The sequence below is a fragment of the Coregonus clupeaformis genome, chromosome 8 (assembly GCF_020615455.1).
Source record: "Coregonus clupeaformis isolate EN_2021a chromosome 8, ASM2061545v1, whole genome shotgun sequence".
NCBI lineage: Eukaryota > Metazoa > Chordata > Actinopteri > Salmoniformes > Salmonidae > Coregonus > Coregonus clupeaformis.
Window position 1 is genome coordinate 40429348 of NC_059199.1, and position 25753 is coordinate 40455100.

General features: G+C 44.7%; 2 protein-coding genes across 6 annotated transcripts in view; one reads left to right on the plus strand and one right to left on the minus strand.

Annotated features, from left to right (window-relative positions):
* The window catches only part of LOC121572028 (collagen alpha-1(XVI) chain), a 158726-nt gene extending 142406 nt beyond the window's left edge, over window positions 1–16320 (plus strand). For all 5 annotated transcript variants that reach the window (XM_045222001.1, XM_045222003.1, XM_045222004.1 and 2 more), the window contains 9 exons: window positions 1849–1899; window positions 2719–2808; window positions 2941–2976; window positions 3114–3158; window positions 12642–12836; window positions 13016–13079; window positions 13233–13406; window positions 13568–13645; window positions 13800–16320. In XM_045222001.1, the coding sequence (XP_045077936.1) occupies window positions 1849–1899; window positions 2719–2808; window positions 2941–2976; window positions 3114–3158; window positions 12642–12836; window positions 13016–13079; window positions 13233–13406; window positions 13568–13645; window positions 13800–13993 (927 nt within the window). In that variant the 3' untranslated portion in view covers window positions 13994–16320. The remainder of the gene's footprint in view (window positions 1–1848; window positions 1900–2718; window positions 2809–2940; window positions 2977–3113; window positions 3159–12641; window positions 12837–13015; window positions 13080–13232; window positions 13407–13567; window positions 13646–13799) is intronic.
* A 1949-nt stretch (window positions 16321–18269) lies between these two features.
* The window catches only part of LOC121572030 (collagen alpha-2(IX) chain-like), a 32091-nt gene continuing 24607 nt past the window's right edge, over window positions 18270–25753 (minus strand). Inside the window, exons 28-32 of the mRNA XM_041883885.2 lie at window positions 25484–25630; window positions 25213–25267; window positions 24924–25112; window positions 24373–24450; window positions 18270–18509 (exon numbers count right to left, since the gene is read on the minus strand). Coding sequence (XP_041739819.1) covers window positions 18304–18509; window positions 24373–24450; window positions 24924–25112; window positions 25213–25267; window positions 25484–25630 — 675 coding nt within the window. The 3' untranslated portion in view covers window positions 18270–18303. The remainder of the gene's footprint in view (window positions 18510–24372; window positions 24451–24923; window positions 25113–25212; window positions 25268–25483; window positions 25631–25753) is intronic.

Consider the following 25753-nt stretch of genomic DNA (forward strand, 5'->3'; position numbering starts at 1 on the left):
CATCTCCACACCTGAGGTTGTAATGCGGTATCCGAGGAAGGAGACGGACTGCTGGAAAATGATTCCAAATTTGAGATTTTGGGTTCCAACCGCCGTGTCTTTGTGAGACGCAGAGTAGGTGAACGGATGTATGGTTCCCACCGTGAAGCATGGAGGTATTATGGTGTGGGGGTGCTTTGCTGTTGACACTGTCAGTGATTTATTTAGAATTCAAGGCACACATAACCAGCATAGCTACCACAGCATTCTGCAGCGATACGCCATCCCATCTGGTTTGGGCTTAGTGGGACTATAATTTGTTTATCAACAGGACAATGACCCAAAATACACCTCCAGGCTGTGTAAGGGCTATTTGACCAAGGAGAGTGACGGAGTGCTGCATCAGATGACCTGGCCTCCACAATCACCCAACCTCAACCCAATTGAGATGGTTTGGGATGAGTTGGACCGCAGAGTGAAGGAAAAGTGCTCAGCATATGTGGGAACTCCTTCAATACTCTTGGAAAAGCATTCCTCATGAAGCTGGTTGAGAGAATTCCAAGAGTGTGCAAAGCTGCCATCAAGGCAAAGGGTGGCTATTTGAAGAATCTCAAATATAAAATATATTTTGATTTGTAAAAAAAAAAAATGGTTACTACATGATTCCATATGTGTTATTTCATAGTTGTGATGTCTTCACTATTATTCTACAATGTAGAAAATAATTTTTTAAAAAATGTTTAAACACTTTTCACTGGTATTGTACCTCTTACCACTATTAAGAAGTTTAAAACCACTGGAACAGTGGTACACTTGTTGGAAAAGGACGCATGTGTATCTTGTCCCCACGCACATTGAGAACGATGGTTCAGGAGGCAATGGAAAATCGAAGGGCCACAGTTGGAGAATTACAGAATTTGATCACATATTGGGGTCACCAAGTGTCCAAATCTACGATTAGACGCCACCTCCATGCAAATAGGCTCTTTGGAAGGGTTGCCAGAAAAAAAAGCCTTTATTGAGAGTAACCAACAAATGTAAACACCTGGAGTTTTCTAAACGGCATTGGCACTTGGATTGGAACCGGATGCTGTGATCAGATTAGGCGAAAATAGAGGTCTTTGGACAAGTAAGCCAGCGGTGGGTTTGGCGTCGAAAGAAGGATGCATTTGCAAAAAATAACCTCATAACTACTTTAAAATATGGTGGTGGATCTTTGATGTTATGCGGCTGTTTTGCTTCCATTGATCCTGCGGCCCTTTTTTAAGGTCAACGGCGTCATGATCTCTACTAAGTACCAGGACATTTTAGCCCAAAACCTGGTTGCCTCTGCCATGATAATGAAAATTGGACGCAAGTGGATCTTCCAGCAATGACCCGAAGCGCACGTCAAAATCCACAAAGAAATTGTTATTTGGCCACCAAATCAACATTTTGCAATGGCCAACTCAGTCTCCACACTTTGTTTGAATTGAAGAGAGCAGTCCATAAGCGCAGCCCAAAGGATATTAAGGATCTAGAAATATGGAGGAAGGTTCTAAGATCCTTCCCAATGTCTTCTCTAATCTCATTAAACATGATAGAAAAAGGCTCAGTGCTGTTATCCCACCAAGGGGAGGGTACACAATGTATTGAAAACAGGGGTGCCAATAATTTTGACCAATTGTATTGGTATAAAAAAATATAATTGTCCTTTTTTTTTGCATTCAATATCTATTTTATGGTCTTTTTTGCTCATCTTAATCAAGGGTGCCAATCATTTAGGAGGTGACTGTATATGACTCTTGGTTTGTGTTGTTGTATTCAGCGTGTTTGTTAAGAAGGTTTGTATGGGTATATGTAGCTAACAGCTGTATGTTTTATTGGTAGGGCACTGCAGGAGCAGCAGGACCCCCAGGACCAGCAGGCCCAGCTGGAGTGGTGAGAGGAAATATTATCATCATCAACACGTCTATTTTATTGTAATGTAGAAGGAACACATATCAACTGGTTTATCTGCAGTGTTAGCGTGTGTTCTGTCAGTGTTATTTCTCAGGTAAGGTTACTCATCACACTGTCTCTCTGTTGTTTCTCTCTCTCTCTTCTCTCTCTCTCTCTCTCTCTCTCTCTCTCTCTCTGTTGTTCCTCTCTCTCTCCTCTCTCTCTAGCACTCTATCTCCTCGCTCTCTTCTCTCTCTCTCTTTCTCTCTCTCTCCTCTCTCTCTCTTTATCTCTCTCTCCTCTCTTCAATTCAAGGGGCTTTATTGGCATGGGAAACATATGTTTACATTGCCAAAGCAAGTGAAATGGATAAACAAAAGTGAAATAAACAATAAAAAGTGAACAGTAAATATTACACTCACACAAGTTCAAGAAGAATAAAGACATTTCCAATGTCATATTATGTCTATATACAGTGTTGTAACGATGTGCAAATAGTTAAAGTAAAAAAAGGGAAAATAAATCAACATAAATATGGGTTGTATTTACAGTGGTGTTTGTTCTTCACTGGTTGCCCTTTTCTTGTGGCAACAGGTCACAAATATTGTTGCTTTGATTGCACACTGTGGAATTTTCAAAATTGGATTTGTTTTCAAATTCTCTCTCTCTCCTCTCTCTCTCTTTATCTCTCTCTCTCTCTCTCTCTCTCTCTCTCTCTCTCTCTCTCTCTCTCTCTCTCTCTCTCTCTCTCTCTCTCTCTCTCTCTCTCTCTCTCTCTCTGTCTCTCTCTCCCCAACCCCCCCCCCCCTCTCTCTCTAGGGTATACAGGGTGAGAAAGGCCAGGCAGGAGACAGAGGGCTACCAGGGATGGTTGGACCAGCCGGACCCCCCGGCCATCCAGGAATGCAGGTCAGTACACACACTCCTATTGTTTCAACACATACAGATATAGAACAGAATAGATGTGCATGTCATGGGGATGTCTTGATAATAAATCTTCTCTCTATTTCCCTCTTCTCTCTCCCTGCTTCTATCTCTCAGGGAGAACCAGGCAGTGATGGAGCAGCGGGTAAAGACGTGAGTAATTATTCTGATGTGGTGTTTGTCATCATTACAGAAACATGCATTCCAGTAAATTGCACGTACATGTAGCTAGCTGTGTTGTGAGTATACAGCCTCGTTATCTCACTGATCTTCTCCTCCTGCATTCACAGGGAGCACCTGGTCTGCCAGGAGACAATGGACAATGTGGGTCAAAGGTACAGTAAGAGTCACTGCTGTGTGTGGTGTGTGTGTGTGTGTGTGTGTGTGTGTGTGTGTGTGTGTGTGTGTGTGTGTGTGTGTGTGTGTGTGTGTGTGTGTGTGTGAGGGATACTATAATACATCTGCAAAAACACTATAGTAAAAACAACAGTATACTACAGTATGCAAAATTGCTGCAGTTTTTTTACTATAGTAATACTACAGTATTTATACCATAGTAAAGTATAGTATGTATTCATGTGGGTTGGTTACCTCAAATATGGCCTCCACTACCAAAAATGATTATGGGTAAGGTAGTCCAGGGGCTGAGGGCTGTAGTCCTGGCCAGGATTCTGTTCTGAACATTCTCTTTTAGTTCTGGCTTATTCAGCAGACTCCCTAAACCCAGACATCAGACATCAGTTCTGTCCCAAATGGCACCCATTCCTTATATAGTGCACTACTTTTAACCAGAGCGCTATGGGCGATAAAGTGGATAGGGTGCCATTTGGGATGCACCCATCATTCGATGAAGCTCCTTTTGGCATGATCCTCCACATTCACCTCAAATACCCTACTTTCCCTGGCAATACCTCATATTACTAACTTAGCCCTCCAGTCCCTCTACACTGAAGTCCTCTGCACTAGATACAGTACACTAACTGAAGTCCTCTACACTAGACACAGTACAGTAACTGAAGTCCTCTACACTAGATACAGTACAGTAACTGAAGTCCTCTACACTAGACACAGTACACTAACTGAAGTCCTCTACACTAGATACAGTACACTAACTGAAGTCCTCTACACTAGATACAGTACAGTAACTGAAGTCCTCTACACTAGATACAGTACAGTAACTGAAGTCCTCTACACTAGATACAGTACAGTAACTGAAGTCCTCTGCACTAGATACAGTACACTAACTGAAGTCCTCTACACTAGATACAGTACAGTAACTGAAGTCATCTACACTAGATACAGTACACTAACTGAAGTCCTCTACACTAGATACAGTACACTAACTGAAGTCCTCTACACTAGATACAGTTGTCACGAGTTGCTAAGCCAGAACCCAGAAGCAGACCAGGACAAGGTAAGTTGAAACGAAGGTGAGTGTTTATTACAAATTCAAGAGTGATGCTGAATAATCCAGGGAACAGAGCGGGCGGCGTTGATTAGTTGTTGGGGGTGCAGTGGTTGATCCCATCCTGGGTCGGCAGCCGCCGACCACCAGGCAGAGGTTGATGAAGGTTCCCGGACGGGTGACTGCAGATGGAACAAAAGCGGGGGTAAGTAAGCAACAAACCAACAAGGTGCAAAAACAACAAAACTAACGCTAGGCTCTAAGACTGATACTCTGGTAAACCTACTGTTCATGGCTAACGATCCGGCAGGGAATGGATGTTAGGCCAGAGCCTAAGAAGGGTGATGATCAGGACCAGGTGTGCAGATTGCTGATGGGATGCAGGTGCGGAAATCAAGAGAGCTCCCCGGAGCGTTCCCCGAACCCTCGGGAAACTGGAGATCACGAACAGAAAAACTAGTCACCAGACAGGACCCGACTCAGACTGCCGGGATCGTTACAGTACCCCCCTCCGACCAGACGCCACCGGGCGGACTCCCGGAGCGCCAGGATGGAGGCGGTAGAAGTCACTGATGAGGTCAGCATCTAGGACCTGTCGCCGCGGAATCCAACTCCTCTCTTCAGGACCATACCCCTCCCAGTCTACGAGATACTGGAAACCCCGGCCCCGCCGTCTGGAATCCATGATGCGACGCACCGTGTAGGCAGGACCACCTCCGATCATCCGAGGAGGAGGAGGAGGAGGCGGAGGAGGCAACAGAGGACTGAGGAAAACAGGCTTGAGGCAGGAGACATGAAAGGTGGGATGGACTCTGAGCGTCCTCGGGAGTTTGAGTCGAACTGCCACCGGATTGATCACCTTCTCCACCACAAACGGACCAATGAACTTCGGTAACAACTTCCTAGACTCAGTCCGTAACGGAAGATCCCGTGTGGCCAACCAGACCCTATCTCCGATGGAATAGGTGGAGGCGGGGATCCGGCGACGATTCGCCTGGAGCTGATACCGGTCCGAAACTCTAGGAGTGCCTTTCTGGCCCGATGCCAGGTCCGGTGGCAACGCACGAATATGGGCCTGAACAGAAGGCACTGAGAGCTCCTTCTCCTGAGAAGGGAACAGGGGAGGTTGGTAGCCATACAGGCACTGGAAGGGAGACATCCCAGTGGCAGATGTAGGGAGAGTATTGTGGGCATACTCAACCCAAGGCAACTGAGAGACCCAGGAGGTGGGGTTGGAAGAGACCAGGCAGCGTAGCGTGGATTCCATCTTCTGGTTGGCTCTCTCCGCCTGACCATTGGATTGGGGGTGAAAACCCGATGTGAGACTGACTGTAGCTCCAATGGCCAAACAGAAGGACTTCCAGACAGCAGAGGTAAACTGAGGGCCACGGTCGGAAACGATATCACTGGGCAAACCGTGGACCCTGAAAACCTCCCTAACCAGGATCTCGGACGTCTCCGAGGCAGAGGAAGCTTGGCAATTGGCACAAAGTGGGCGAACTTGCAGAATCTGTCCACGATAGTCAGAACGACCGTGTTCCCCTCAGAAGCGGGCAACCCAGTGACGAAGTCCAGGGCCGGATGCGACCATGGTCGCGGGAATAGGAAGGGGGTGAAGTAGTCCAGAGCTGGGCCGATTGGTACTCTTATTCTGCGCACACACTGGACAGGCAGCAACAAAACCCCGAGTATCCTCGGCCATGGCGGGCCACCAAAAAGCGTCTGCGAAGAAACGCCATTGTCCGAGCCACGCCAGGGTGACAAGCCATCTTGCTGGCGTGGGACCATTTGAGGACAGCAGGACGAACCGACTCAGGCACAAACAACCGACCGGGTGGACCGTTACCGGGACCGGGCTGAGTCCGAAGGGCCGCCAGCACCTCCTCCTCAATCTTCCACATAACTGCTCCCACGACGCAGTTCGGGGGAGAATTGTCTCGGTCTTGGACCCACTCTCCTCCGTCTTGGAGAACATCCGGGACAAGGCGTCCGCCTTGCCGTTCTTAGATCCAGGTCGGAACGTCAGGGAAAACTTGAATGCGTCCGAAAAACAACGCCCACCTGGCCTGACGGGAGTTGAGGCGTTTAGCCGATTGCACGTAAGCAAGATTCTTGTGGTCAGTCCAGACAATAAACGGTTGCTCCGCCCCTCCAACCAGTGGCGCCACTCCTCCAAGGCAAGTTTCACCGCGAGAAGCTCCCGGTTACCCACATCGTAATTCCTCTCCGCAGGCGAAAGGCGGCGAGAGTAGTAGGCGCAGGGATGGAGTTTACTGTCCGTGGAGCATCGCTGCGACAGGATGGCGCCAACTCCCACATCAGGACGCGGCCACTTCAACGGCGAACTGACGGGCCGTGTCCGGTTGAGAGAGAATCGGTGCGTTGGTGAATCGCCTCTTCAAATCCAGAAACGCTCGATCCGCCTCCGGATTCCACTTGAAGGTCCTGATACTGGAAGTCAAGGCAGTTAACGGAGCGGCCACACGGCTGTAATCCCGGATGAATCTGCGGTAGAAATTCGCAAACCCCAAAAATCTCTGGAGCTGCAATCTCGTACCGGGCTGGGCCCATTCCAGAACCGCTCTAACCTTCTCCTGGTCCATCCTAATCTCTCCCCTGGAGATGATGTACCCGAGAAAGGATGTCGTGTGGGCGTGAAACTCGCACTTCTCGGCCTTCACGAACAGGCGATTCTCCAACAATCGCTGCAGAACCTGCCGGACATGCTGGACGTGGTCGGAAGGTTCCTTCGAGAAGATCAGAATGTCATCCAGGTAAACAAACACAAAGAGACCGATCATATCTCTCAGGACGTCGTTCACCATACTCTGGAATACCGCTGGAGCATTGGTCAGTCAAACGGCATCACCTGATACTCGAAGTGACCCATCGGTGTATTGAAACCCGTCAACCACTCGTCCCCCTCTCTGATCCGGACCATGTGATACGCATTGCGTAGGTCTAGCTTGGTGAACACCGTAGCACCCTGTAAGGAGTCGAAGGCAGAACTCATCAAGGGCAGGGATACTTGTTCTTGACCGTGATGTCATTCAACCCCCGATAATCAATACACGGTCGAAGAGAGCCATCCTTCTTACCCACAAAGAAGAATCCTGCCCCAGGGGGTGATGACGAGGACGAAACGAGACCAGCAGCTAGGACTCCTTGATGTAGGTCTCCAAAGCCTCACGTTCAGGTCGGGAGATACTGTATAACCTTCCCTTGGGGTAGACAGCTCCAGGGAACAGGTTGATGGCACAATCATATGGTCGGGGTGGGGAGGGGAGTGACAGAGCCTTCTGCTTACTGAAAACTTCCCCCAAATCGTGATATGTCTCGGGAACCAGGGACAAATCTGGGGGTTTAGCCTCAATCACCTGACTGGGAACCGAATGGGGGCAGGCAGTCTTGAGACAGTTAGCATGACAATCAAGGCTCCAACTCGTTACCTTGCCCGTCACCCAATCGAACGTGGGATTGTGTTCCTTCAGCCAGGGGTATCCAAGGACCAGAGGAACATGGGAAGACGGCAGAATGAAGAATGAAATCATCTCAGAATGATTCCCCGACAACCGCATCTTAACCGGTTCAGTCCTCATCGTGATACGTGCCAGACTACTGCCGTTCAGAGTGGTCGCTTCAATGGCTTCCGGCAATTGCTCCTTGGAAAGCCCCAGCTGTTCCACCAACTCGGCATCAAGAAAGCTTCCATCGGCACCTGAATCGATAAAAGCGTTAATCGCTAAGCTCTGATTCCTGTTCACAAGGGTAGCCGGGAAGCGGGGTCTGACAGAGGTACTGAGAGGTTGAAACTGGCTCGCTAAAAGTCCTCCCAACTTTGGCGAGCCGGGCAGTTTGACGACCGCCGGGAACAAGTGGAGATGTAATGTCCCGAGCTACCACAGTAGAGGCAGCAGTTGGTCTTACGTCTATGTTGACGCTCCTCCTTGGTTAACCCGTGCCGCCCCACTTGCATGGGTTCAGAATCGAGAGAGAGGACCTCTCCACTAATCCTTTGTGGTGGAGAATGATCGACGTGTTCTGGTCCACCACCCGACCCGACTGGGAACTGAGAAGCTGATCGATTGGGACGGACCCCATTGCTTCTCCCTCCTTCGCTCTCGGACTCGATTATCCACCCGAATAGACAAGGCTACCAAGCTGTCCAGGTCACTAGGCTCCGGATAGGAGATCAACTCATCCTTGAGCTGCTCCGACAGACCCTGGTAAAAGGCCGCTTGCAGAGACTCCTCGTTCCACCCACTCTCCACAGCCAACGTCTTGAACTCGATCACGAAGTCGGCCCACGCTGCGAGTTCCTTGGTGAAGCGAAAACAGGCGCCTAGCTGCGTCCCTCCCTCGGACGGAATGGTCGAAGAGCTTCCTCATCTCGGCCGTGAACCCCTGGTATGAAGCCATGCAGGGTCTTGTCGTTCCCAAACGGCTGAAGCCCACTCCAGCGCTCGACCCACGCAGCAACGCAATCACAAAGGCTATCCCTAGCCTTGTCTGTGGCATAAGAGTAGGGCTGTAGATCGAACACTAATCCACACTGCATAAGGAAGGAACGGCATCTTCCCAGCTCCCCCTCATATTTATCCGCGGCGGAACCTTGGGCTCACGGAAGGACACAGCTCCAGAAGCGGCAGGCGAGATGGGTGAAACCGGTAGTGGATCCTCCACCGGAAACTTGCGTTGGTTCTGGACCTCCGTCAGACCGGTAGAAAGGTTCCGAACTGACAACGCGATCTCCTGTAGTACCGTGCTATGATGGCCCAACATCTTCTCCTGATGGGTAATGGCATGGCGAACAGAGTCCAGGTCCGCTGGGTTCATTCCAGGCCGGATCGTTCTGTCACGAGTTGCTAAGCCAGAACCCAGAAGCAGACCAGGACAAGGTAAGTTGAAACGAAGGTGAGTGTTTATTACAAATTCAAGAGTGATGCTGAATAATCCAGGGAACAGAGCGGGCGGCGTTGATTAGTTGTTGGGGGTGCAGTGGTTGATCCCATCCTGGGTCGGCAGCCGCCGACCACCAGGCAGAGGTTGGATGAAGGTTCCGGACGGGTGACTGCAGATGGAACAAAACGGGGGTAAGTAAGCAACAAACCAACAAGGTGCAAAAACAACAAAACTAACGCTAGGCTCTAAGACTGATACTCTGGTAAACCTACTGTTCATGGCTAACGATCCGGCAGGGAATGGATGTTAGGCCAGAGCCTAAGAAGGGTGATGATCAGGACCAGGTGTGCAGATTGCTGATGGGATGCAGGTGCGGAAATCAAGAGAGCTCCCCGGAGCGTTCCCGAACCCTCGGGAAACTGGAGATCACGAACAGAAAAACTAGTCACCAGACAGGACCCGACTCAGACTGCCGGGATCGTTACAACAGTACAGTAACTGAAGTCCTCTACACTAGATACAGTACAGTAACTGAAGTCCTCTACACTAGATACAGTACACTAACTGAAGTCCTCTACACTAGATACAGTACAGTAACTGAAGTCCTCTACACTAGATACAGTACACTAACTGAAGTCCTCTACACTAGATACAGTACAGTAACTGAAGTCCTCTACACTAGATACAGTACACTAACTGAAGTCCTCTACACTAGATACAGTACACTAACTGAAGTCCTCTACACTAGATACAGTACAGTAACTGAAGTCCTCTACACTAGATACAGTACACTAACTGAAGTCCTCTACACTAGATACAGTAAACTAACTGAAGTCCTCTACACTAGATACAGTACAGTAACTGAAGTCCTCTACACTAGATACAGTACAGTAACTGAAGTCCTCTACACTAGATACAGTACAGTAACTGAAGTCCTCTACACTAGATACAGTACACTAACTGAAGTCCTCTACACTAGATACAGTACACTAACTGAAGTCCTCTACACTAGATACAGTACACTAACTGAAGTCCTCTACACTAGATACAGTACACTAACTGAAGTCCTCTACACTAGATACAGTACAGTAACTGAAGTCCTCTACACTAGATACAGTACAGTAACTGAAGTCCTCTACACTAGATACAGTACAGTAACTGAAGTCCTCTACACTAGATACCGTACACTAACTGAAGTCCTCTACACTAGATACAGTACACTAACTGAAGTCCTCTACACTAGATACAGTACACTAACTGAAGTCCTCTACACTAGATACAGTACAGTAACTGAAGTCCTCTGCACTAGATACAGTACACTAACTGAAGTCCTCTGCACTAGATACAGTACACTAACTGAAGTCCTCTGCACTAGATACAGTACACTAACTGAAGTCCTCTACACTAGATACAGTACAGTAACTGAAGTCCTCTACACTAGATACAGTACAGTAACTGAAGTCCTCTACACTATATACAGTACACTAACTGAAGTCCTCTACACTAGATACAGTACAGTAACTGAAGTCCTCTACACTAGATACAGTACACTAACTGAAGTCCTCTACACTAGACACAGTACACTAACTGAAGTCCTCTGCACTAGATACAGTACACTAACTGAAGTCCTCTACACTAGATACAGTACAGTAACTGAAGTCCTCTACACTAGATACAGTACAGTAACTGAAGTCCTCTACACTAGACACAGTACAGTAACTGAAGTCCTCTACACTAGATACAGTACACTAACTGAAGTCCTCTACACTAGACACAGTACACTAACTGAAGTCCTCTACACTAGACACAGTACAGTAACTGAAGTCCTCTACACTAGATACAGTACACTAACTGAAGTCCTCTACACTAGACACAGTACACTAACTGAAGTCCTCTACACTAGACACAGTACAGTAACTGAAGTCCTCTACACTAGATACAGTACACTAACTGAAGTCCTCTACACTAGATACAGTACACTAACTGAAGTCCTCTACACTAGATACAGTACACTAACTGGAAGTCCTCTACACTAGATACAGTACAGTAACTGAAGTCCTCTACACTAGATACAGTACACTAACTGAAGTCCTCTACACTAGATACAGTACACTAACTGAAGTCCTCTACACTAGATACAGTACACTAACTGAAGTCCTCTACACTAGATACAGTACAGTAACTGAAGTCCTCTACACTAGATACAGTACACTAACTGAAGTCCTCTACACTAGATACAGTACAGTAACTGAAGTCCTCTACACTAGATACAGTACACTAACTGAAGTCCTCTACACTAGATACAGTACACTAACTGAAGTCCTCTACACTAGACACAGTACAGTAACTGAAGTCCTCTACACTAGACACAGTACAGTAACTGAAGTCCTCCACACTAGATACAGTACAGTAACTGAAGTCCTCTACACTAGACACAGTACAGTAACCAATATAGTTATTCTCTGTCCCCTGGATAATGTTATTTTACTGTGGGAGCGGAGACATGAGATGAGGTGATTTGTCATTGTGACAGGAAGGCATTGTCATGGTTTTTAACTATAGTAGTACAGATTACAGAGAAGCTCTCATCTCTTTTCTTCTTCTTCTTCTTCTTCTTCTTCTTCTTCTTCTTCTTCTTCTTCTTCTTCTTCTTCTTCTTCTTCTTCTTCTTCTTCTTCTTCTTCTTCTTCTTCTTCTTCTTCTTCTTCTTCTTCTTCTTCTTCTTCTTCTTTCTTCTTCTTCTTCTTCTTCTTCTTCTTCTTCTTCTTCTTCTTCTTCTTCTTCTTCTTCTTCTTCTTCTTCTTCTTCTTCTTCTTCTTCTTCTTCTTCTTCTTCTTCTTCTTCTTCTTCTTCTTCTTCTTCTTCTTCTTCTTCTTCTTCTTCTTCTTCTTCTTCTTCTTCTTCTTCTTCTTCTTCTTCTTCTTCTTCTTCTTCTTCTTCTTCTTCTTCTTCTTCTTCTTCTTCTTCTTCTTCTTCATAATGGCCAGCTTTGTTCCACATAAATCACAGATGTCTGTCTGAGGCTGTTGTTTACAGGGTGTGGGTGCTAGGCTACGTACATGGGAAGCTGTGAGTCCCACATGGCACCCTAATCCCTATGGGTCCCGGTCAAAAGTAGTGCACTATATCTCGAATAGGGTGCCATTTGGGATGAGTTCCTGTGTCTGTGTTTTTATTGTGGAGGAGGTAAGTGAGTAATACGCTGGAGGCTGGGTAGGGCCCGGTTACAATCTAAAGTGGACACTGCCCCCTTGTTGACTTGACTCTCCTTCAAGGGTCTGACAGGAATAGGTTGGTGGAAACAGTTCGATAGCAGTTGGATGGTTGAAAATACATAAGTGCCATTGTGCAGGAGTTCATTCATCTTTTCAATCTTCAATATAAAACGCTGTTGTCGGTGGTCGAACAGTACTCTTCAGTGGTTGGATGTCTGACTAACACACTAGCTCTCACCCCTCTTCTCTCTTCTTCTCTCCTCTTTTCTGACTCTTTCCCGCTCTCTCTCGCTCAGGGTGAGCCAGGTGTCCCAGGTCAGAGGGGCACCCCAGGGGAGCGAGGTCGCCCTGGACCCCCTGGCAGAGGGGGGTATTCCTCCAAGGCTGATACCCCAGTGATGGGCCCAGTGGGACCCAGGGGAGAGAGGGGGACCCCTGGTCCACCAGGCACTGCAGGGTCCCCTGGACCTCCAGGAACACCAGGCAACGAGGTGAGACCTTAGCTACTGGGGTGAATTGCATCGATTATGAATTGATCACTTGTTATGTTCGTGTTTGTTTCACAATGTCTAATGAAACACTAAACCAACATTTTGGTCAAAAGACTAAAACCCAAAAGTGGTGGTTAGGTCTTCTCTTATGTCCCTCACGCTCTCTCTCTAATCCACAGCCTGTGGTCAACTATGACAACATCAAGGACTTCATTCGCCAGCAGGTCATCAAGATATTTGATGGTGAGAACGTGGTCTTCTTTTCGTTTAGGTTTATCACCCATACTTTGCAAAGATCTGGCCGTATTTCCTAATTGAGCAGTGGGAGAGAATGTAAATAGCTTTATTGATTATTAGGTGGTTTATCAACTGGAGTTGTACTGTATCCCTCAACAGAGAGGATGGCCTACTTCATGTCTCGTATGCAGCAGCCACAAGAGGTATCGTCCCCCGGTCGTCCTGGCCCCCCAGGGAAGGATGGTAACCCAGGTAGAGATGGGACTCCAGGGGCCCCAGGTCAGCCAGGACAGATAGGCAGAGAGGGCCGCCAAGGAGTCCTGGGACCACAGGGTGAGTCTAGACTTCACTTGATTCCTTTTGTCGTAAGGCCTGAATACCACGGTCATGATAAATACGTAGGAGTTCATAAACAGTTATGACAAGTGATGTCAGTTTAGCGTAACATAAAGGTTAGCTACTCTCTCAAGTGATGTCCTCTGTCATGTCTGCAGGTCCACAAGGTCTGAAGGGAGAGAAAGGTGACAAGGGTGTAGGAGAGATGGGTGACAGTGGACCCCCAGGAGCACCAGGTAAGACGCCACATCAGCCTGTCTAAATGTTTAACTCTCCACTATCCTGCCAAAGCTTCAATAAGTTAGATCTTTCAACTGCTCTGCTCTTTTATAATCACTGTGCATCCAGTGCTTCAATGATGCCCTCTGTCCCTTCCTCCCCATGCCCCAGGTGTCCCAGGCCCCCCAGGCTATGGCAAGATGGGCCCCAGCGGCCCCGTGGGTCAGCAGGGGGTCCCTGGAGTCTCAGGAACCCCTGGACAGCCGGGCCAGAAGGGCAGGGAGGGCCGGTGTAACCCCTCTGACTGTATGAGCCAACCAATAGAGTGGAACCCTAAGGGCCCTCCCGTCAAGGGCCCCTACTAGAGAGAGAGTATTAAAGATGAGAGGAGGAAAGGAGACACAGAGAGATGAGAGAGATGGAGAGATAGAAGAAAGCAACCCAAAGACCAGAAGGCACTAGAGACAGAAGTGGAGGAGTGAAGAGAGAGAGAAGAGAAAACAGAAAACAGAAGACCAGCAGCTACCGTCCAATCAAAAGAAATCATCCCAAGAAAACAAATGAATACTGAAGCACCCATAGTTGATGTGGTCCTCTTCATCCATCTCTAATTCATCAAAGTGTTTGCCAGTTAGCTGTCCAACTCACCGCCTGTGTAGAAAATATATACAGATATCGGATCTTAATTTGAGCCAGTTTGCTAAAGCAGGAAAACAATCCTGCAGAAACAGGAAATGTTAATTATTATGTGGATTATGATTAATGGATGTTTTTGTAGTGGTTGATACATTTTCGTAAGGGGAAATGAAGTATGAAATTTCAAAGTGGAAATTACAAATGTTAGAAGCCTTTTTAAACATCAAATACACTACACATTTTAAATGTCCTGCATTGTAGGAAAGTTCATCCTGCAACAGGGTGATCAAATTAAGATTCTACATCTGTATGTGTAGAACCTTCTAACTGAAGACTTAGTACTGGCTGAAGTGGCTTTGTTAAAGGAGATAATGTGGACACTGTGCAATCCTGCCTCTCTACTCTCTGTCATATCTGTTCTGTCCATTCCTTCAAATTTTCCCAACTTTAGCTATCAGTTCATTCTATAAATTAAATATGTTTAGTTTGATAATACCAGCAAGAGCAAATGTAGCCTTGGAAAAACTACCTGCAAACTCTTCCTCATCATCACTATAATCCACATCTTCATTCTGATTGTAAAATGTGCCCGTTGGGAGTATTAGACAGCTGCTTTGTGCTGTTCTGCTTTGACCTTGCCTCTCTCTAGCAATAGAAACAGAATGAATAGAACTGACATGGCACTCCCATTCCAACTTCCCTTTATTCTTTATGCATGCTGTGTTGTTTATGTTATTTCTATGCTTGAATATACACCTTCATCACTTGAGTGATGTCTGATGCTTTAACAGATCTATACGCTATACCCTCAAATAATGTCCTTATGAGAAGGTGTCACCTTCTCTTCCCTGACTGTGTGAGAAGAACATCATGTCCAGGTCCCCAGAGTGCCTGTTTTGTACATATTTCTATTTATATATAATGGCTTTTTATACCTTTTGTATTTTGGAATTGGCGTCAGCATGGCTTGCCGTGTGTTTGTTATGGTCAACTGTTATGTATGCACTACCAGTGTGTTTTTTATAAGATTTTAAAGGGAGTCATTTGTTCTGTAAAACAAATTATGAGGGAATTGTGCCTTTTGTGTAAAAGCAGATTGGATTTATATATGGTGGTATTATTATGCTTTGGAAGGTATTTTCATGTGTGCCTTATAAAGTACACGACATCATGTTCAACTGTAGCATTTTCAAAACTGGCTCAAAAATCACTTTTCTTGTTGTGTAGCAATTTATTAACAAGTCTCTTACCACATCACCAAGCTTGTTTTTCACAACAGATAAACTTGAAAGGGATCATTTGCTCCTCGAGTACACCACTGGTACAGTAGCTGAAATAGGGTTGCAAAAATTCAGGTCACTTTCCCCAAATTCCTAGGATTTTCTGAAATCCTGGAAATTTTGGGATCTTAGGCGGAAATATATGCTTTATGACCACTAAGAGTTTTCAATGTCATTATCAAACATAAGAGAAAAAGGTTTAATATCCATCTTCACTCAAATCGCTGGCATAACTGTGCCAACTAGCTTCACTGTGCCAACCGCTAGCTGTGTAATGGACATCACCAGGTTTAGAAACATATAGGTGTTCTGAGTTGTTATTGGAGTTTTTTCCTGAACATGTGACCTGTCCAGAGTATTTCCTGGTCAGGAATAACTACTGACCCTAGGTATGCTAAACACCCTGACAATAACTAGCTTTTAGAAACATCTTGTTGAAACAACAGCACTTTTTCCCTGCTATCCTCAGTAGATCTGATTGTTTCTATGTTACAGGTACTTTTTATTAAGCCATCCTGTGTAAAGAGATGGTATTTTTTTTAATGGAAACTTTTCTGAAAAAGCTAATACATTTAGCAAAGCAGACATGTTGTTGATCAACAGATCAGAGACATCCAAGTATATAATGTGACTAGTTCACTGTGTTTTTTTTCCCATACCATCAATGTGCACAATGTATTTTATTGGAATGCCTTTCCTTGGTTCTCTGAATGAAAGCGTACTAAGGACAAAACGTTAACTAGCACTCCAATTAAATTATTCTGTTTTTCAAGTAAGCAGATTGCTAGAGCTGTTTTTGTATAAACTCCAAGCCACCTGCAAGAGACTATTATGTGAATGAGTCCAAGTAGAATACCTTTCAAGTGGAAGGCTTTTACAAAAGCTTCACTTCCGCAGCTTTGAGATTGTATTACTCACAGAAGGATAGAGCTTATACCATAATACCTACCACTGGGATAATGTAGTGTATGTCATCATCCTCTAGTCTAGGCAGACTACATGCAGCACCAACTTAACTTACCAGCACTGACTGGACTGAAGTGTGGTACAGAGACAGAGAAAGTCTAGACTCTACCCATTAACCCGTCTCTAAACCCACTGGAATAATGACCATGTTATTTTAATACAATCATTTTTTCTATTCAGAGATCTGACGGTTCCCACATGGTAGGGAAGAACATTCAGGTTTTATAAAACTTTCCTCTTTATTGTTTTGGAATTGGTTGACCTGAACAACCAAGAAAAAAAGAAATTAAACGTCTTTACAGATTAATCATATAAAGAACAATAAATAGATTGTTTCTGTTAATGAAAATAATCAGACCTAGTTGTTGTTAGAATGTTGACATTGATTGACTCTGTGGAAGTTAGTTGACAGTGGCATAGAAAGATTGATTACTGTAACTGATCTGTTTGGAAAAGCAGTCATTTGAACTTTTAAATTTGATTGCTGATTAGGTTAATTAACACATGGGTTGTTTTGGTTGGTTCATATTCTAACCCATCCTCTTTTTTCTCTACATAAAATCAACAAACATTTACAAAGATTTACAGCACTGAATTATGGGAAATAGATGGGATTGCCCATCAGGATATGCTGTTGCCAGGCAACTAGAGGAAGAGATCAAGGCTAAATAAATAATTTGTTTCTAAAATTAGGCAAAGGTAGAAAGGGGTGGCAATGTACATGTGAGGTAAAAAAGGGGTTTCACTCAAGCATACAGGTCGAGGGGTTTAGCAATACATCTTACAACGGTACGGTATGGAGTGTGGAATTTGATCTTTTATTTGTACTTGTGTGTACACTTGTAAGCCACTTGTTGTTTGGTGGGGGGTGGAGGGGGTCATATGCTTGCCTTTTCTGCTTCAAAACATATTTCAATATAATATTTCAGGTATAAAACAACAGCATTTAAAGTGACCACGGTATATAAGAAAAAAGCACCAATCATCAGACACAAAGTATATCTCTAGTCCTCCCAGTCCAGGGGCTATGGCTGCTGATAACGTCACTGGATATGATTCTGATGTCAATACGTCTCTCTCATGGTGCGTTCAAGACAACTGGGAACTTGAAAAAATACGAGGTGAAATCATGACGTCAGTGACCTTCAGGTCGGAAAGTCGGAGCTCTAGAAAGAGTCCGAGTTCCCGAGTTGGAATTCCGAGTTGGATGACCGTTCAAAGCGATTTTTCCCAGTCTGAGCTAGTTTTTTTCTGAGTTCCCAGATGTCTTGAATGCACTGAAGTCGGAAGGTGGAGATTTTAGAGTTCAGAGCGCCCAGTTCTTTTGAACTCTGCATCTCTCTTTCCCTCTGTGGTGGGGGGTGGGGCAGTTGGACGTGACTGACATTGACATCAGCCAATCCCTGACCAGAGATTGTAAATTCAGAGGGGTGTTATTGGCTGTGAGTGGCTATTGTCATGGTGATTTAAAGTAGGTGGGCATGGTGTATGTTGCAAACTGTCTCCAAACAGTAAAACTGAAGGTCGTCAGTTTAGGGGTCAGAGGGGCAACGTCAGTCACGATAGTATCGCCCCCACTCCTCGCTCTCGTTGGTATCCAATAAAGAAGAGTTCTCTCTCTCTCTCTCTCTCTCTCTCTCTCTCTCTCTCTCTCTCTCTCTCTCTCTCTCTCTCTCTCTCTCTCTCTCTCTCTCTCTCTCTCTCTCTCTCCCTCTCTCCTCTATCCCTGCTTCTCTCTCTTCTGTCTCTCTCTTTATCCCTGGTGTTGTGGGGCTTTTTATGGAGAGCTGGATTTAGACTCCGGGGCCCTTGACCCTGGCGGAGTCCTGTAGTCTGGGGGAGGTGTAGGCTGAGGCAGCTAGGCAGGCTGCAGCCTCACAGAACCCTGGAAGACCAGTGGGGCCCGCCTTACCAGGACGACCGGCCTTTCCTGCCGAGCCCTGGGTGCCTCGCTCACCAGGCTTACCATTTCGAGCCACGCCGTCAATACCAGGGGGACCTGAGGAGGAAGAGTTTTGAAAGTGAGATGGTTTTAGTTTGACCCCATAACTTCCTGAGGTAAGTTGATACACCTTTTACGATAAACTAAAACATACATAGACAAAAACAATAGACAATTTAACATTTACACACATTTCCATAAACATTAATGACATCACACATGCTCAGACCCAGATGTTCCCACCGTATCCACACCCAATGTTGTTTCTAATGCTTGTAAGACGCTGCCCCATATGACTTAAAATTGTTTTAAGTTGTTTCTGTCTGTAGCCAGATTTTTTTTCAATATTTAAATAAGCATGCCATGTCTTGAAATATGCAGATAGACATATTAAAATTAAACTTACATTGTAACATTTCTGACAGCCAGTGCAGCTTTCTAACTCTGCCCAGAACTTTTGGACTTTATAGCACTCCCAGAAGGCATGAATTATTGAGTCATCGTTAGCTTTACACTAAAGACATGACTATGCCATTGTAATGTAGAATTAGTTAATTTTGTCTTTTGTATAATACATTCTATACATTAGTTTATACTGGATTAAGAGTACATTTGTGTTTGTTATGTTCCAACACTCCCTCCATCTTGTGCCAATATCCATTATTTTATAGTATTGGTTCCAATAGTTTATATTTTTTTTCTAAGAGGTTGTCAGTTGGATAGGCTCTCGGCAAGGTTTGGTATATCTTACCTATCATATGAGTAACTGTTTCTGACTCAAATAGGATTTCCTCAACATTGCTCTGATGTCCAAAAGCTTTCAGGTCGAAATGTGATATAAAACTTTTAAGTTGCATATACAGTATTTGAAAATGTCTACATTAATTGTATTTCCAATTACCACATTTACAGTTTCTATGCCTTTGGTTTTCCACGTGGGCCAATTTATTGGTGAATTCTGAAAAGTATTGTTCCATAGGGGTGTGTTTTTAGGGAGAAATATTGGTTCTTGTAGAATTCGTTGAATTTTCTTTTATGTTGTTATGATGTTCTAAACTATGAAGTTGTTAATGTTCTTACCGCCATCCTTTGAAAACAGACACGTGAAAAGATTCTGGGGATGAGCATGCGCATAGTCAATATGTACCCATCGTTCCACTTTAGCGCATTTAACAATGTGTCGCAAGTAAAAGCCTTGATACAATTCCAAATGTTTATTTTTCCTGTTGCCATTATTTCAGTTTTTTCCACTTTAGTTTTATATCCTGAGATTTTAGAGTATTCCAAAAATAATTTTAACAAGGGTGGCATTGAGTTTTCAATATTAGTCAAGTATATCAGGAGATCATCGTCAAATAAGTTTAGTTTATATTAATGTTTACCAATACTGATACTTGTTACGTTTGGGTCCTGTCTAATTCTTTCTGCAAGCGGTTCAATTGCCAGTGCAAACAGGAGGGGGGAGAGAGGACATCCCTGTCTCGTGTCCCTTTCTAAAGCAATTTCATCAGATAATGTATTATTTGTGTATATTTTTGATTCATTACATTTATATAATGTTGTTATGAAATGTATTATTTCTGCTGGAAAGTTGAATGCTTCCAAATGTCTAAATAGAAAAGGCCACTCAAGATGGTTGAAAGCTTTTTCGGCATCAACAGCCATTATTGATAAATCTACATCTTGTTTTTTTGTGTATTGTATTATTCTGAAACATGTTCTTGTGCTTGTTTGTGTCTATCTTTTAATAAACCCTGTTTTATCAAATGTATGGGTCTGTAATCTGCCGGGGACTCTCCAGATTTTCCTGGTTTTAATATAACTGAAACAGCTGTTTGATACATGGAACTCGGAAGCCCTGAATTGAGTGACGTGTGTTGTCATTTGAGTTAATAGGGACGCTACCTTGTCCAGAATATAAAATAAAATTCAATGGGAAAGCCGTCCATCCCTGATGCTTTTCTCAGTGCAAATGTTTTAACAGTGTCTAATATTTATTTTGGGGTGATTTCCATTTTTTGTGATTATTTTTTATCTGCTGAAAGTTGCTTCAGGGTTATTGCGTCTAAAACGGCTGTAGGATCAGTCCAACTGTTATTTAATTCTGATTTATATAGATTTTCATAGAATCTTTTAAAATTGTGATTAATATTGTTGTTGTTTCTAATTAAAGCATTTGTATCCTTATCTTTTAAAATGATAACTGGTTTGGTGTGTATTCGTTTTATGAGGTCTGCAAGGTGTTTACCAGGTTTATTTGCCATGAAATAGTATGCTTTATTTGAGTTTAACCTGTAGTTGTTGGCTCGCTTCAAACGTAAAAGGTCATATTCCTGCTTATGTTAAAAAATGTAATGTTCTTCTTTACCCTGTAAATATTTTTTTATGGGCTTTTTCTAAGATAGTGATTTACTATTCTTAAATTGTAATTTCTAACTCAGATGTAACTTTAGCAGAGTATGAGGTAATGATTCCCCTAATGTACACCTTAAAAGCATCCCAAATTATGTCAGGGGTCGGCTTTTCTCTGTGCTGTATGTCTACATTTGTAATGTATTTTATATATTTCGGGTCGTGAAGATGTGCTCTGTTCATTCTCCATATTCTGTCACTATAAGTGTATTATCTGTTGGTGTAATTAAGCATGATACAGAATAATTATCTGATATCACTATATCATGGATTTTAGAACCCAGTGTGGAGATGTACAGATCAGGGTTGGTTTATAAAAAAAACAGATCAGGGTTGGTTTATAAAAAAATATCAGAAACTTTGAACATCCCACGGAGCAACATTAAATCCATTATTAAAAAATGGAAAGAATATGGCACCACAACAAACCTGCCAAGAGAGGGCCGCCCACTAAAACTCACAGACCAGGCAAGGAGGGCATTCATCAGAGAGGCAACAAAGAGACCAAAGATAACCCTGAAGGAGCTGCAAAGCTCCACAGCAGAGATTGAGTATCTGTCCATAGGACCACTTTAAGCAGTACACTCCACAGAGCTGGGCTTTACGGAAGAGTGGCCAGAAAAAAGCCATTGCTTAAAGAAAAAAATAAGCAAACACGTTTGGTGTTCGCCAAAAGCCATGTGGGAGACTCCCCAAACATATGGAAGAAGGTACTCTGGTCAGATGAGACTAAAATTGAGCTTTTTGGCCATCAAGGAAAACGCAATGTCTGGCACAAACCCAACACCTCTCATCACCCCGAGAACACCATCCCCACACTGAAGCATGGTGGTGGCAGCATCATGCTGTGGGCATGTTTTTCTATCGGCAAGGACTGGGAAACTGGTCAGAATTGAAGGAATGTGGATGGCACTAGATATAGGGAAATTCTTAAGGGAAACCTGTTTCAGTCTTCCAGAGATTTGAGACTGGGACGAAGGTTCACCTTCCAGCAGGACAATGACCCTAAGCATACTGCTAAAGCAACACTCGAGTGGTTCCTCCCGAGTGGCGCAGTGGTCTACCTGTGCCACTAGAGATCCTGGTTCGAATCCAGGCTCTGTCGTAGCCAGCCGCGACCGGGAGACCCATGGGGTGGCGCACAATTGGCCCAGCGTCGTCCAGGGTAGGGGAGGGAATGGCCGGCAGAGATATAGCTCAGTTGGTAGAGCATGGCGTTTGCAATGCCAGGGTTGTGGGTTTGATTCCCACGGGGGGCCAGTATGAAAAATAAAAAAATAATGTATGCACTCACTAACTGTAAGTCGCTCTGGATAAGAGCGTCTGCTAAATGACTAAAATGTAAAATGTTTAAGGGGAAATATTTAAATGTCTTTGAATGGCCTAGTCAAAGCCCAGACCTCAATCCAATTGAGAATCTGCAGTATGACTTAAAGATTGCTGTACACCAGCGGAACCCATCCAACTTGAAGGAGCTTGAGCAGTTTTGCCTTGAAGAATGGGCAAAAATCCCAGTGGCTAGATGTGCCAAGCTTATAGAGACATACCCCAAGAGACTTGCAGCTGTAATTGCTGCAAAAGGTGACTGTACAAAGTATTGACTTTAGGGGTGGGGTGAATAGTTATGCACGCTCAAGTTCTGTTTTTTTGTTTCACAATAAAACATATTTTGCATCTTCAAAGTGGTAGGCATGTTGTGTAAATCAAATGAAACAAACCCCCGAAAAATACATTTTAATTCCAGGTTGTAAGGCAACAAAATAGGAAAAATGCCAAGAGGGGTGAATACTTTCGCAAGCCACTGTAGGTCATCTGCTAAAATCTGTCTGGGTTTGATCTAATATAGCTTAAATTCTATCTAAAAACACCAGGTTTGCCCCTGGAGGGATATACAATTAAATTAATGTGCATTTTTCCCCATGTAAGAAACAATTCAAAATTAGAAAACGTCCTTCTTGGTCCGTTTGCTGGGATGCCTACACTTCTGCTGTTACTACAGTAGGTGCCAGAATAGACATCTCCAACCCAGCTTCTCTTTAAATATTACATTTCTCCTTTTATGAAGTGTAGCGCTTGCAGGAAAACCTGCTGACAATCTCTTTAAATGTTCAAGAACCTTGTGCTTTTTTTGCCATCATGAAGCCTGTGCACATTCCATGCAATAAGTTGGATTTTGTTGGCCTTTACTTGTTTAGAATCAAAGTTAACCTTGTCTGTTCCATCTGTCATTTATGAACCAGTTAAAACATTTAAGCAGACATGTCATATGAGGGCGGTGGATATCCCATGGATATGGAACAGTTATTGACAGACATGCTATACTTCCCACTTTGTATTGTCTTTTCAGTGTCCATGTAGCCCATTGGCATCGGCTACTTCTATCGTTACTTCATAGAGAAGAACAGTTACTTGGGGAAAGTAGAGTATAGATTATATTAGGGGGAAAGAATAGTGTCTCAATTTACGATAAGCTGGTCTTAGGCATCACTGATTATCGCTTTTTCCTGCTTTGCAGGAGGGTCTCCTCCTTCAACTGGAAAGGTTTCTTGCAGCTTGTTTAGGGCTTCATCTGCACTGATTAATTCCATCCTTTGAGTTTCCTTCCATACCTAAAGCATTGCCAGGAAGCGGAGCTGAGATTTGATTCCTTTTTCCTCCATTGAATGTCTGATCGGAATGTACATGTATTCCTTGCATTTTTTTCTCAGCCTAGCAGACAGGTCCTGGACGAATTGAATGGACTGTCCATGGATTTTGATCTCCTTTCCCCCCTGTGCCTTCAGAATGTTGACTTTGGTGTGATAGTTCCACAGCTGGAGGATTACCATGCGAGGGTATTTAGAGGTCTTCTGTTTCATACCGATCCTAGGGCATCCACGCCAAGATCCTCTGATATCAGGTTAACCACGTTGCTGGAATGGTCTCCTTCCTCGTGTTCCGGTTAGGACAATATTCTCATGTTGTTTTGTCTCATTCTGTTTTTTTGCTGGTCCAATTAATCTTCTAGTTTGCAACTTTGTTTCCAAATGGCAAATTTTGTTGTCTTGTTCGTTCATCCGCACACCTTGTATATGCATGTCTGACACAATAGCCTCTACTTCCTTTTCCAGCGTATCTACTTTTTTAACAACAGATTGTAACCGTTGCTCCTTGTCTTTTCCTCTGGGGGAAGCCATGGCTTGTTGGATTTGTGTCGCCGCGCCTCTTTACCAACTGATTAGTTCGCTGTTGTACATAATTGACCGCTTACTCTCTCACAGTTGCTGGGGATATATTGATTAATGCATTTTAGAGCCTTAATTTAAACTTTGTTGTCTGGTTTCTACATACTGTATAACTACAGTTTTGTCTGTACAAAATAGAGGTACTCACACCCCGTGCGTCCTATCGGTATGAGCATGCGCCTCCTCCTGCACACCTTTATAACTACTGGATAGGTGTGTACAGGACGGTCACTGCTGAGTGTGTGTGTGTGTTAGGAGAGTGTGTGGTGCTCCTGGGGTCTCACCTGGTATTCCCGGGGGTCCTGGCTGGCCAGCATGTGGTTTACCAGGATCTCCTCTGTCTCCCTTCACTCCTCTCTTTCCTGAAAGAGAGAAAGATGGAGGGATGAAGAGGGGCCAGTGGTATTTTGTAATGATCTGTTACTCTTTGAGTGAGATCTGTTACTCTTTGAGTGATCAGCGTCTCTTTTTTTCCCCAATTTCATGGTTACGATCTTCTCTCATCGTTGCAACTCCCCAATGGGCTCGGGAGAGGCGAAGGTTGAGTCATGCGTCCTCCGAAACATGACCCACGAAACCACGCTTCTTAACCTCTGCTTGCTTAACCCGGAAGCCAGCCACACCAATGTGTCAGAGGAAACATTGTTCAACTGATGACCAAAGTCAGCCTGCAGGTGCCCAGCCCACCACAAGGAGTCGCTAGAGCAAGTAAAGCTCCCCCGCCTCCCCTAACCCGGACGAACCCCAGGCTGTAGTGACGCCGCAACACTGCTGCGCCACTCGGGAGGCCTCAGCGTCTCTTTTTATCTGGAAAGTCACCAATTTCAGTTACTACCTTTCAGTCCGGTGTTGCCAATCTGTCCGGAGGCACCAAACATGCCGGGGATGCCACGGGCACCGGTGAGGCCGTGTGGGCCCTGAGCACCGGGAGCACCTGGGGGTCCGGGAGGACCAGGGGGACCCATGACACCAGCTCCACCCAGTACGGCACGCTTAGCGCTCACCGCTACAGCTGCCAGACGCTCTGGATGAGGAGGATAGAGGATGTATATTAGCTATAGTGCAGTCGATGTGTTACCTGGATACAGTAGACTCAGTAGATTTGCAATGTTGGGACCTCTTACCTTGCAGCATCTTCAGAACCACCTCAATGATGTGCTGGTCAGACGCATCCCGTCCCTGTAGATGAGCAAGGAGAGGGAGAGAGAGGGAAAGGTGGATGATAGGATAGTAGAGGATGGATAGAGGAAAGGAATGTGGAGGAGAGGAAAGGAAATAAAAAAACATCAAGCAATCAGTCAGTCAGTCAGTCAGTCACTAGCATTCTCTATTGAGTTTAATCACACCACTATCTCACTAATCTGTGTTGTTATGTCAAAACTCGTTAGGACTCACTGCTGCCCCCACAATGCCTGGCATGCCTGGTACTCCTCTCTCCCCATTGAGGCCGCGAGGCCCGGGCAGTCCTCCTGGTCCCTGGTCTCCTGGTTTGCCTGAGTCTCCTGTGGGTCCATTGAACCCTGTCTCTCCCCTCACTCCTTGCTGTGGAGGAAAGAGGGACAGATGAGACCCAAAGTGACAATACTGTTTGATAGATTAGCATTGACTAGCTTTGACTAGCTTTAACTAGCTTTGACTAGCATTGACTAGCTTCAACTAGCATCA